This window comes from Rhinoraja longicauda, chromosome 7 (assembly GCF_053455715.1).
Source record: "Rhinoraja longicauda isolate Sanriku21f chromosome 7, sRhiLon1.1, whole genome shotgun sequence".
Taxonomy (NCBI): domain Eukaryota; kingdom Metazoa; phylum Chordata; class Chondrichthyes; order Rajiformes; family Arhynchobatidae; genus Rhinoraja; species Rhinoraja longicauda.
The window spans coordinates 50,566,732-50,580,498 of NC_135959.1; the positions used below are offsets into that span (position 1 = coordinate 50,566,732).

Here is a 13,767-nt window from a genome sequence, read left to right on the forward strand (position 1 = left end):
CAGTTGCTAACTACTTTAACTCCTCTTCCTGTTCCCATACTGACTCTTCCGTCCTCGGCCTCCTCCATTGCTAAAGTGAGGCCACACGAAAACTGGAGGAGCGACACCTCATATTCCACTCGAGTAGCTTACAACCCAATGGCATGAACATTGAATTCTCCAATTTTAGTTAACTATTGACACCCATCATCCCTTCTTCCCCACAACCCTTCTTTCCCCCTCCCCCATCTCTGTATCCATCTTGGAATCGCATCTAACTCTCGCTACCCCCTCTCACCTACATTCCTTCCTCTAGCTTCATAATTCACAACTCTTCATTCTTATTGGCCGACACCGTCTGCCTTTTCATTTCTGGCCTTTGTCTAACCATCTGCTTACCAAAAACCACCCTCACCATTCAATTCTTCCGCTTTCTTTCCCCCCACCACCTCCTCCCACTACCAGTATGAAGAAGGGTCTTGATCCAAAACATCACCATGTTTCCATGGATCACCAATCCATGTTCCCCAGACACACAGCATCTGCATTTTCTACAAGTTATAATGATTGCTAGGACTTTTGCTTTAAATGGTTTGTGTTGAATTGACAAATCATGCCAAGAATGCCAATAGAGGTATAACTGTCAGTATTCCATTGCAACTATTACCCTTGTTGAAATCACATAGTGAATGAGGGCAGGTCTGGGCTTGACAAAAGTATCATCACCATTCCCACGTAAATATAAATAATACCCACTTGTCTAGCTGCCAGAGGGAACCAGATGCCCACTTCCTAAAATCGAATCAATAGGTTTAGGAGAGAGCCAGGCAACAACAAATTAAGGTATTCCGAATGGATCAATTCCTCAGAGAGTGCAGCTTAAGATTACTCCCCACAGAAAATAAAGAATCTTTTTGGTGTGACCAATAACAATAGTAACGTGCATCTTTAGATTTGAAATTTAAGAAATTAACACTTAACTGGAAGCCAGTTTAGTTTAGTTTAGAGATACAGTGCAGAAACAAGCCCTTCGGCCCACCGAGTCCATGTCGACCAGCGATCCCCGCACACTAACACTAACCTACAAACAGCAAGGACAATTTATAATTTTACCCAGCCAATTAAACTACAAACTTGTACTTTTTTGGAATATGGGAGGAAACCAGTGCTCCCAGAGAAAACCCAGGCAGGTTACAGGGAAAATATACAAACAGCACCTGTAGTCAGGATTAAATCCTGGTCTCTGGCCCTGTAAGGCAGTAACTTTACCGCTGCACCACTGTGCCGCCCATTTTCCTTCCAACAGCTGTTTGTTTTCAGGTGGCTGTGAATAATTATCGAATTATTCCATTAATCAGTTTCCCCGTCTCCAGTTCAGTTTCAGTGTTGTAGTGAATTAGCTCATTGTGTCTGACACTTTGTGTCTGTGCCTTAGTTTACTCAGACGACTTTGAGAGTCTGGAGGTGAATTACTCACCGCAGGATACCCAAGCTCTGTCCTCGCCATATACAGATTTGCACAAATTGTTGGAGTAACTCAGCGGGTCAGGCAACATCCCTAAAGAAAATTTCAGTTCGGGACCCTTCTTGTTTCTACATTTGGCTTCATTGCAGATTTTATTTCTATAAGGATTATTAAAATTTAATTTATCGTTTGCTGATCGCTCAAGGCCTTTCCCTCTCCATCACAAATACTGCCCACTTCCACCTCTATAATATCACCATCCCCTGCATCACCTCAGCCTCGGTTATCGTTCCGATTGTTCTGGTCAGCCACCATCTTTCACCCTTCACAAGCTTAAGTTTATCCAAAAACCTGCTGCTCAAGTCCAATATTTCAGTTGATCCTGTCTACATATCCTCCTTGGGCAGTCGCTCAGGAGAAAGGATGACTTGCTTCTTGCCATGTTTCTGGATTCTAAGGGGACCAGAGCCGAATGTAGGAACTCTTCCACAGATGGACAGGCGGTACATTCCTTCAGATACAGTCACAGGGCTTTGTTGTAATCTTCGCTCACAGACTCAGTGATCCCACTACCAGCCCCTTCCCCACTTTGAGTCATCAGTAAAGATGCTGGACTTCTTCAAGGACATCCTCAAATCCATTCCTCTGCCCATCTGGTAATCTCCTCCTGTGATAGAGCATCTGGTCAAGGAGCCAGTGTTGGGCATGTGAGTGACATGGCCTGTTCAACAAAGAAAACCGGCTCACAGTCCTATGTGATCTTCCCGTTCACCAGTTTTTATTTTACAATTGTTAAATGATTTCAAATTCCTTTTCACTTATGAGTCAGAGTCTTACAGCGTAGAAACAGGCCCTTTGGCCCGACATGCCCACACCGCCATCACTACACTAGTCCCACGTGCCTATGTTTGGTCCATATCCCTCTAAACCTGTCCTATCCATGTACCTGTCTAAATATTTCTCAAACGTCACAATACTACCTTCCTCAACTACCTCCTCAGGCAGGTCATTCCATACACCCACCACCCTTAGTGTGAAAAAGTTACCCCTTAGGATCCTATTAAATCTTTCCCCTCTCACCTTAAACCTTTGTCCGCTGGTTCTCGATTCCCCTACTCTGGACAAGAGACTCTGTGCATCTACCTGATCTATTCCTCTCATGATTTTGTAAACCTCTATAAGATCACCCCTCGTCCTCCTGCGCTGTAAGGAATAGAGTCCAAGCCTGTTCCACCTCCCTCGATAACCCAGGCCCTCGAGTCCTGGCAACATCCTGGTAAATCCTCTCTGCACCCTTTCCAGCTTGACGACATCTTTCCTACAACATGGTGCCCAAAACTGAACACAATATTCTAAATCAGGGGTGTCAAACGACTGGCCCGCGAAGGGGTCCAAAAAAAAAAGATATTCGCGACCATTATGTATCTGCTCTCCCCCTCGCCGCGCTCTCTCCCTTGCCGCTCTCTCCCCCTCGCTGCGCTCTCTCCCTCACCGCTCTCTCTCCCAGGACAGGTCATGCGGTGACGCCGGGGGAGGGTGGGAAGGGGCCGGTGCTGGGGAAGGTGGGGAGTCTCAGCGTTGTTGTGGACACCGGGAAGTGCCTGGGCTGACACCACAGAGACCGCCACCATGTACCTGAGACCTAGGTGAGTGCGTGGATAGAGGCTGGTGGGAAGTCGCCGCACTATGAATGGGGCCGCAGCCAGCGATCGAAAATCTGAGCTGCTCTCCAGGGTGGGGGCTCTGGGTTTGGGTTAAGGTTAGGTGGGATGTGGAGACCTGCTGGTAGTTATGCGGGAATTGGGAAGAGAAGGGAGAAGGTGGTGGTAAAGGAAGGGGAGGGGGAGCAGATGAGGGAAGGGACGATTTTTAGGGATGAGGAAGGGAAGAGAGGGTGTCGAGGGAGGGGAGTGAGGGAGGAGGTATTAAGAAAGGAAGTAGGGAGGGAGGGGTGAGGAATGGAGCAGATGAGGGAAGGAATGGTGTTCAGAGATGAGGGAAGGGATTTAAGGATAAGGAAAGAGAGAGGATGAAGTAAGGGAGGGGAGTGGGGGAGTAGTTGGAAGGAAGGAAGTGGGGATGAGAGAAGGGATAGGCTGAGGAAAGGAAGAGGGCAGGTGAGGGAGAAGGTGAGGGTAGAGAAGGACATGAGAGGTGAGGGGAGAAGATGTGAGGGGAAAGAAGAAATACATAAGGAGAAGGATGGGGAGCTTCAGGCGAGATGATGGACAGACCATCTTTCACCATGCCAGGGAGCTGCTGTTTGGCTGTTCACCACCCAGCCAGCCCATTGTGGGCAAAACATAAACTCTGTAGGAAGACGATAAGACAGGGGAACAGAATTAGGCCATTTAGCCCATCGTTTACTTTGCCATTCAACCATGGCTGATCTATTTTCTCTCTCAACCACATTCTATTGTTTTCTTTCTCCCTGAAACCTAATCAAGACCTATCAATCTCTGCCTCAAAAATACCCAATGCCTTGGCCTCCAGCACCGTCTGCAGCAATGAATTCTACAGATTCGCCACCCATTCCTCCTCATCTCCATTTTGAATGTATGACCTTTTATTCTGATGCTGTGACCTCTGGTCCTAGACTCTCCTATTACTGGAAAGATTATTTCCACATCCACTCTATCTAGGGCCTAGATACCAATCATAAAAGTAATGCTTGCTCGGCAATCTTCTTCATAAGAAACAAAATTTGTAAAGTGAAACACTTTGTAGTTATAGCAGAGACTGAGACACATGAGAGCAGGTTGAAAAAATGAAGGCAACGAAAGCTGTGGGAGCACGCGTGCGTGCGTTCGCCCATGCACAACTGATCCGGCCCGCATGAAGTGCATTTTGCCCATTCCGGCGCGTGACCTAAAATGAGTTTGACACCGCTGATCTAAATACAGCCTCACCAATGTCTTATAGAACTGCAACATGACTTCCCAACTTCAATACTCAATGCTCTGACTGATGAAGAACGTCTCCAACCATACAATGAATCTGGAATCATTCATTTCTACTCTACTTCTGTAGCCTTGTGCTGTTCACAAACTGCCTTCTACTTTCGAACAAAACACAGGGTGCTTGAGTAACTCAGCGGGTGAAACTGAAATGAACTGGGATCAGTCAGCTTCTGTGGAGGGAATGAACTGATGACATTTTGGGTCAGGAGCATTCTATTAACTAGACATGCCTGGATTTTTCTCCCTGCAGCAACATCTCCTGCATTACTTAGCAGCACAACTAGTAGATTGCAGCCTCACAGCTCCAGACAACTGGTTCAATCCTGACAGCTGGTGATGTCTGTGTGGAGTTTGCACAATCCCACTGTGACCACATGAGATTTCCCCCACCATCCCAGACATTATGGGTTGGTCAGCTAACTGGCCACTATGTAAACGAAATGCAGAAAATGGGAAAAGTTGATGGGAATCTGGGAAAAATAGTTTACAGAGAAATTTAGTGAGGAATGTGATTGCACTGTGAGCCAGCATAGACGTGATTGTCCAAAATAGCCACATTCTATGTCAGAAAGAAAGTATGTCTGCAATTTGTCACTGGTTTGATCATTCCAAGTACTCGAAAATGTTTTACTATTTTAAAAGGCCAACATTCAGTGAAACTGAATTTCAAACAAAAACAAGTTTTGTAAAAAAAACTAAATATTTAGTTTTAAATTATTAACACTGAAATTCACACTATGTAATCATCATGAAAATGTCTCGTACAAGTTCATATAAATTTTCCTCCACAGTCACTTCTAAAATTGGTTAACTTCATTTGAAAGCTACTCAGCAAATGATTAGGCAATGATTTTTTTAAAAATCAAGGCGCAAAAAAACTCAAAATAGATCACATCCTAATTTTTTTGCCAGAAATAAAAACTGATATTACTTATAATCAAAGATTTTTTCCATTTCTGCCTTCGCAGTGATTACACATCGTGATGAGTAAGTTTCTGGCTCCATTGTGTAAAAATTTTCCTCCTTATTTCCAGTCTGCTTCCTCAGCCCGTTATTGAATTTACTTCCTAGTTTAAAATGTGCACTTGGGGAAATTGTTTTTTCTTGACAAAAAAAAAATGACCGTTTATCCCTCAGCAATGTTAATTGTACGCGAGGGAGGCAATAGTTTAGGCCGCAGGTTACACAGTTTGATACAATGTAACTTTAAAAAATAAGTTAACATGTCTAATCTGGCACTTTAGGGTGTGGTGACTCTCGACTAAGCAACTCGTGTCAATCTCTGATAATCCCAAAACTTTGGGGTTTGCACATTGATTGAAATTTTAATTAATCTTCGATCGCCGGGTGAAGAGCGAGCAATTTAATACTGGAGCAGTTTGCCTCGTCTCCATCTTCTTTTGCATGAATTGAACAAGAACTAAACCTACAAGGAGAAAGCAATAATTTGAGCCATCGAGTTGCCGCCGCCTTGGCTGCAGCCCTGGTGGCGCTAACACACACGTTTAAAATGAAGACAACTTCAAAACACCGTACAAGTACAATGAAAAGTGCATTTTTTTTTCTTCCTTAGTGGTAATTTTTGTTTTACCTTCCGGTCATTCCAGCAACGGCGAACATTCCCCGTGTCTGTCAGGCTGAGTGCGGTGGCCGTGACACCGCCTCTCTCTCTCTCTATCTCTCTGTGCTGTCGCTGCTCCGACCGCGGCCCGGGGCCGCTGCAATGGCGATGCCGCAGGCAACCCGGAGCTCGCGCCCGCACCCGCACCGTCAATCATTCACTGCCTCCTCCAGCTCGCAGGCGGCTCTCCGAGTGCAGGAGAAGCAGAGAGAAAGGGCGATTGATCGGCAAATTTCACCAACGGACCTCGGCGGGAGGCAGCGTGACAATGCAATGAGCTAAATCACTAAAACATGCATAAAGTGGGTGTGCACATACACGCCTACTCAGGGAGGGAATGGCAAGGGGAGCCCCTGATGGGGAAAGTTGATTTTTTTAAAACCGTATTGGTTAAACTGCCTGAAAAGTGACTGTTTAGCACGGTGGCGTCAGGGATGTTAGTGATATAGCAAGTCATCCATTACGGCATGTTAAACAATATTTTCTGAACATATGATTCATTGTACGAAGGTTTATGCGTGGAAAGGAGCTGCAGAAGCTGGTTTAAATTGAAGAGAGACACAAAGTGCTGGAGAAACTCGGCGAGTCAGGCAGCATCGCTGGAGAAAAAGGATGGGTGACGTTTCGGCTCAGAACCCTTCTTCAGACTGGTTTAAGTTTATTATTTTTACGTGTAGTAAGGTACAGTAAAAAGCTGTGTTTTGCATGCTATCCAAACAGATCAGATATATTAAACATGAATACAATCAGATCAAACTCAAGTACAGTAGATAGAGCAAAGGGGAAGATACATTGTGCAGAATATAGATCTCAGCATTGCAGCGCATCAGTTCCATAGACTGTAGACAATAGACAATAGGTGCAGGAGGAGGCCATTCAGCCCTTTGAGCCAGCACCGCCATTCAATGCGATCATGGCTGATCACTCTCAATCAGTACCCCGTCCCTGCCTTCTCCCCATACCCCCTCACTCCGCTATCCTTAAGAGCTCTATCCAGCTCTCTCTTGAAAGCATCCAACGAACTGGCCTCCACTGCCTTCTGAGGCAGAGAATTCCACACCTTCACCACTCTCTGACTGAAAAAGTTATTCCTCATCTCCGTTCTAAATGGCCTACCCCTTATTCTTAAACTGTGGCCCCTTGTTCTGGACTCTCCCAACATTGGGAACATGTTTCCTGCCTCTAATGTGTCCAATCCCCTAATTACGTTATATGTTTCAATAAGATCCCCCCTCATCCTTCTAAATTCCAGTGTATACAAGCCTAATTGCTCCAGCCTTTCAACATATGACAGTCCCGCCATTCCGGGAATTAACCTAGTAGTTGGTTTCCATTTTATGTGTCCATGTAATCGCAAAAAAACATTAGCCGACCTGGATTACCTTGTTAAACTTTGACAAGTTCAGAAAACTAAGATTGTAAAGAAAAAAAAAAGAAAAAAGGCTGACGAATGTAAATATAACATCAAAAATGAAATATACAAGTGAAAATATTACTTTCGCATCCATAATTAAATGTAATTTTGTTTGTATTTACCTTATTAAAATCACTTATGTGAAATGAACGATTGACTAAAATTAAATACTCATCTAATACAATGGTGAATACACTTACGACGTACATTGAAATATTTTTCAAAGACATGAAAAGCACTATATAAACACAATACTTTTTTGTGTAAACATAATTAGTCAAATTATAATTAAAGGTGTATTTTTTATTGTATTTGCTCCTACTTTAATACCGTGTGTTTATGCTAGTTTCACCTGCTCTTTGAAAAACTCTTCTTGTGTATCATCCTCCCAAGGTTCTAATTAACTTTTGCAATGATCCTTCATCATTCTTTAAGACTTTGATTTGCACTTCCTCTTCTCAATAACATCTCCTTTCAAATTATTTCCACATCCTTACTATTATCTATTATCTATATCCCTGGTGACCTATCAGTCCCAGAGTTGTAATTACCACTCAGTTGTGGCAGACTATTCCCACTTCTTTTGTCACCACATCTCATTCCAATCCACTCCCACCACCAATCCTACTCCTTTTACACTTGAACTTAAAATGAAATCCTTCTGTTGTGGACTTGAATAAATGTTCCCTCACTGGTTTTATGTGATAATCAGTGGAAGCTCATTATCATTGGTGATCACCCGAAATCCAGTCTGATTGTCCACCTTTGGAGAAAAAGGATGGGTGACGTTTCAGTTCTTACCCAAAATGTCACCCATTCTTTTTCTCCTGACCTGCTGAGTTACCTGATGCGCCTACTTCTGCTCTTATAAATTATGGATTTATCACAAAATTTGGCTGGATGATAACAAATGTGTTTCTCTTCAGCCAAATATGGTTGGATTATGTTTGAGGAAAAGGACACTTAAGTGACTAATTTCTTCATAAATTAATCACTTTTAGACTCTCACAATGCTTAGATTTCTTCACTTCTGAGATTAAAATCTATCTGTGCAGATATCTTTGCCTTTTCTTTCTCTCCCTTATGTACTGACCATCAGTCTTCTCCAAGTGCACCAGCTTTGATCATCTATCAAATACTGCCATTTTGGCTGGAGAAAGAAGTTACAACACTTGATCCAGACAGATTTTGTGATGATTGAGTTTTTCCCATCTATTTTGACCAACTTTACTATGTGCCCACCCTTCTTGCACCCTTGATCCCATTCCCATTTGATTTGTGTTTATGTTACTGATCCATCATCCAGAAGTCAATACTATTTACCAAGAGGCAAAATTTGAATCCTAATATGACAACCGAGTAAATTAATTGAAAATACTGTAATTAAGTACATCTGTAATTACAGCAAGTCATAAATCCATCTAGTTCACTAATATCATTTAGGGAATAACATTTACTGATCAGGCCTTTATATGGTTCTAGACTCACCAATGCAGCTAACTCTCAACTATTCCCACAGTACTGGAATACCTAGAGATGAACAATCAATTTTGGTATTTTCATCTACATCCACATATTGAGAACCTTGTAACCTGGTGCTAAGACAACAACCTCTCCAATGTCAGCAATACAAAGGAGATTGTGATTGACTTCAAGAAGCAAAGCAGTACACACCCCCTGGTAAACATTGATGGTGTCGAAGTAGAGGTGGTCAAAAGCTACAAATTCCCAGGAACTTGAAGTTCAAGTTACCCAGCAATTTACGCTGGACCAGCCACATCAAAGCTGTGGTCAAGAAAGCACACCAACACCTCTACTTCCTTAGAAGGCTTAGGAAGTTAGGCATGTCCCGAACAACTTTCACCAACTTCTACAGAGGAGCCGTAGAAAGCATTTTATCGGGATGCATCACAACCTAGTTCGCGAACAGCTTCATCCAGGACTACAAGAAATTACAGAGTTGTGGACGTAGTCCAGACCATCATGCAAACCAACCTACCTTTCATTTACAATTCTCGCTGCCTCAGAAAGGCCACCAACATAATCAAAGACACGTCTCATGCCAGTCACTCCCTCTTCTCCCATCAGGCAAGGGGTACAGAAGTCTGAAAATGCATACCTCTAGATTCAGTTTCTTCCCAGCTGTTATCAGGCAAAGGAATGGTCCTCTCATCAACTCGGGTTAGGTCCTGACCTCCCATCTACCTCATTGAAAACTTTGGACTATCTTTAATCGGAGTTTATTGGATTTTACCTTGCATTGAATGTTGTATCTTTTATTCTGTACATTGTGGATGGCTTGCTTGTAATTATGTAGTTTTTTTTCTTTGACTGGATAACACACAAATGAAAGCTTTCCACTGTACCTCGGTACACGTGACAATAGTAAACTAAAGTAAACTGAATTAATAAAAAAATATTCCCCTAATTACTGATGCCACCTTCCATGCACCTTCTTTCCAAACATTATTTTCTTGGACTTCATCCACCTTTCTTTTTAACATAGTGCCATCATTTCACTGCTCCATGAACTGAATAAATGTTGGCCCTTTGTATGAATATCTTCAAAGAATTTATGACCACTGTGCTCTGACCTCTCACTCAACTATCCTGATTTGAATTGCTACAGTCTGTTCTAGTCACCGTATTAAGACAACTCCAGTCAAGTTCACAAATGATACAATTTATGACTATCACCATTGTCCATTATACCCATTTGTCCTCTGCACACCAGTTGATAGAGTGAGTCATGGCATTTTTCATCAGCTTGTCTCTTTTGACCAACTCTGTGGTCAGAGTTCTGTGGTCTGTCCTTGCTCTAAAGTTTATCTGAACACAGTAATGATGTCTCAGGAGTCCTTCAAAGTTTTGTCTGTAGTCTCCTCTTTGCGATCTACAGGCTGCAAGTCAACAGCATACCCACCAACTTCACCCAAATATCAGCTCTGATGCACCATTACCTCTTTCCAATCTGTGACCACCTTCACTCTATGATCGCCTTGGTGTAATCAATAATGACATCATATCATCAATGTACTGAAGAACAGTGAAAAGCTTTTGTTGCATGCTAACCAGTCAGCTACATGATTTCAATCGAGCCATTCACAGCGTTGAGATGCACAATAAAGGGAATAATATGAACTAACATTTAGTGCAACTTAAAGTCCAGTAAAGTCCAATCAAAGATAGTCCGAGGGTCTCCAATGATGTAGATAATAGTTCAGGTCTGCTCTCTGGCTATGGTAAGATAGTTCCATAGCATGACAATAGTTGGCAAGAAACAGTCCCTGAATCTGGAGGTGTGCGTTTTCACACTTCTACACCTTTTGCCCGATGGGAGAAGAGGGGGTGGCCAAGGTGCAACTACAACTCTCTCCAAAAAATGACAAAGGATCATTGTTCTCTTCAACCTCTTGCTCAGGTAGAACCAGACTTGTATGATGCTGAGCTGAGCTCTGAACCCCACATCTTGTCCATCATTAAGACTGGCAATGCAACATTTGCCATCTCCAGCTTAGTCTTTCACCTGTTGAAACCTGATTCTTGATTCTACCACCTCCAGGTCAGGTTGGTCCAACAGTGGCCACATCCTCCAGGAACACCAGTTTTTACAAATTGCCACCTTACCTATAGTGTCTTGCTTGCTCTCATTGCCTATGCTTTGTGTTCCTTGCTCCTAATGTTTAAATCTAAGCTCATTGTCCACAAGTTGAGCAAACCTAAACAGATACTCCACATTATTATTTTAAGAATTTTACATACAAGGCATTTTAATATTCCATACTTCAAATCCTGGTGCAACATATGCCTTGCTGAGGATGAGTATGCACATCATAGTGGAGTCACTACGACCGCTCCAGTGTTGGAAACATAATGTTGAAAAAGATTGGCTTTCAGCTAATTCAACAATATAAATGCGAATGGTGGTTCTAAAGTGCAGAGAGTCACCATATGCAATCACTGATATAATGTCTTAGAGTCGTGTCATAGCTATGGCAGACAAACCGGCCATTTGGCACCAAATTTGCACCGACCATCAACCACACATTTTACAGTACTCCTACAAACTAATATCATTTTCTAATTTCTCCCCACGTTTTCTTCAACTCTCCCCCTTGATTCAAGTCAAGTCAATTTTATTTGTATAGCACATTTAAAAACAACCCACGTTGACCAAAGTGCTGTACATCAGTTCAGGTACTAAGAACGAACATACAATGGCACACAAACATAACAGTACATACATAAACAGTTCACAGCGTCCCCTCAGAGGGCCCCAAAAGCTAGGGAGTACAAATAGGTTTTGAGCCTGGACTTAAAGGAGTTGAAAGGAGACTTAAAGGAATCACACACTGATACAATTTTCATTAATCAACCAACTTACACATTTTTGGGAAGTGAAAGGGAATTAAAGCATTCTGCGGAAAGCCACTGAGAAAATGTCCAACTCTGCATGGATAGCATCCAAGTTCAAGACTGTGTGTCTCTGGTAATGTAAGGTAGCAGTTCTTCTTTCTGCACCACTGTGCATCAGCTTCCATGGGAGTTAAGCTGTATAATCCACTAGATCTATTATATTTTATTAAGGTAAAGTTTAAAGCATAGGCAGTAGAAGTCAAAGTAGGCCTTTCCTCCCCTCAGGTTGGCTGTGCCATTGAATATGATCATGACTGATCTCTATTGAGGGAGTGCAGCATTGGTTCACCAGGTTAATTCCCGGGATGGCGGGACTGACATATGATGAAAGGATGGGTCAGCTGGGCTTGTATTCACTGGAATTTAGAAAGATGAGAGGGGATCCTATAGAAACATTAAATTCTTAAAGGATTGGACAGGCTAGATGCAGGAAAAATGTTCCCGATGTTGGGGGTGTCCAGAACCAGGGGTCACAGTTTAAGAATAAGGGGTAGGCCATTTAGGACTGAGATGAGGAAAAATTTCTTCACCCAGAGAGTTGTGAATCTGTGGAATTCTCTGCCACAGAAGTCAGTGGAGGCCATTTCACTGGATGTTTTAAAGAGAGAGTTTGATTTAGCTCTTAGGGCTAACGGAATCAAGGGATGTGGGGGAAAAAGCAGGAATGGGTTACTGATTTTAGATGATCAGCTATGATCATATTGAATGGCAGTGCTGGCTCGAAGGGCCTGCTCCTGTACTTATTGTTTTCTATGTTTTTCTACGTTTCTTTCTTCAGTGTCACTTTCCACATATAGGTAACGGTGACCACTTGGTTCATACAAATCCTTCCTTCAAGAGCCTATGATTCCTCTTCATTGCAACTAACAGCTTGCTGAATCATTCCAAAGAACTTACATCTATTATCCACTTGAAAGATCATTCCATTGTTAATCACTCTTCATGTGAAGAAATGCTCGACTTCATATTTGAATTTGGCTTTTACTGGTTCGATTCTTTTTCTTTCTCGTTCATTCACGATTCACCGTGAAATATCACTTGAATAGTTATTATGATGTCTTATAAATGCTACTGAAAAGTCAGCTCGTCTCATAACTTGGGTTTGAATTGTAAAGAAAATGTCTTGTTGCCTTCAGCAATGTTTTCAGCACTTACATATTCAAAGGCACCTCCTTGACTATAACACAGTCAGAGTTCAATGTAGCCAGTTACATATAGCTTCAACACTTGTCCTAAAAGATGTCCTCCACTGATTTGTGGCTGGAACTTAGAAATATGTTATCAGTAATTGTTTATTCACATTGACAGAAGCAATCATTGTTGAGTAACCTCTTAGCTTTTGTTCATCCTCTTTCCCAGCTAACCATTAGCATGTTCCCCTAAAGTGCAATAATTCACTCTTATCAACTTCTATTTCTAATGTCATGATTATGGCTCAAATATTGATTTAATGCCTTTACTTTAAATGTCTAACTTGACAAGTAACCTTCCATTTCCCATTTTAATTAAGCCTCAGCTGTGAATCAGCAAATTTACTTTCTCAGGCATCTGTGAAAATTCAACACGTCCTTGAGCATTCTCTCGAACTTCTACAGATACACGATAGCAAATATTCTGTCTGGATGTTTCTCAGCCTCATATGGCAACTGCTCGTCTCTTAACCCCCTGGTCCTGCAGAAAGTGTGTTCACAGCCCAGTCCATCACAGACTCGTCACTTCCTTCCATCCAGTCCATCTTCATGGCGAGTTGCACCAGAAAGGATGATCGTGTCATCAAAGATGCCTGCCAGCTGCCCATTCCCTTTACTGCCTTGTGGAATAAGATACAGGAGATTGAAAGCTTGGATTTCCAGACTTAAGAACAGTTTCTTCTCCATTGCGATCTGACTCGTGAACAAGTCTCCCTTTTACC

At 42.5% G+C, this 13,767-nt stretch overlaps 1 protein-coding gene across 3 annotated transcripts in view; it reads right to left on the bottom strand.

Annotated features, from left to right (window-relative positions):
* lims1 (LIM and senescent cell antigen-like domains 1) overlaps window positions 1-6,308 on the bottom strand; it is a 99,840-nt gene extending 93,532 nt beyond the window's left edge. For all 3 annotated transcript variants that reach the window (XM_078402558.1, XM_078402560.1, XM_078402557.1), the window contains exon 1: window positions 5,996-6,308. In XM_078402558.1, coding sequence (XP_078258684.1) covers window positions 5,996-6,024 — 29 coding nt within the window. In that variant the 5' untranslated portion in view covers window positions 6,025-6,308. The remainder of the gene's footprint in view (window positions 1-5,995) is intronic.
* Between the last annotated feature and the right edge of the window lie 7,459 nt (window positions 6,309-13,767).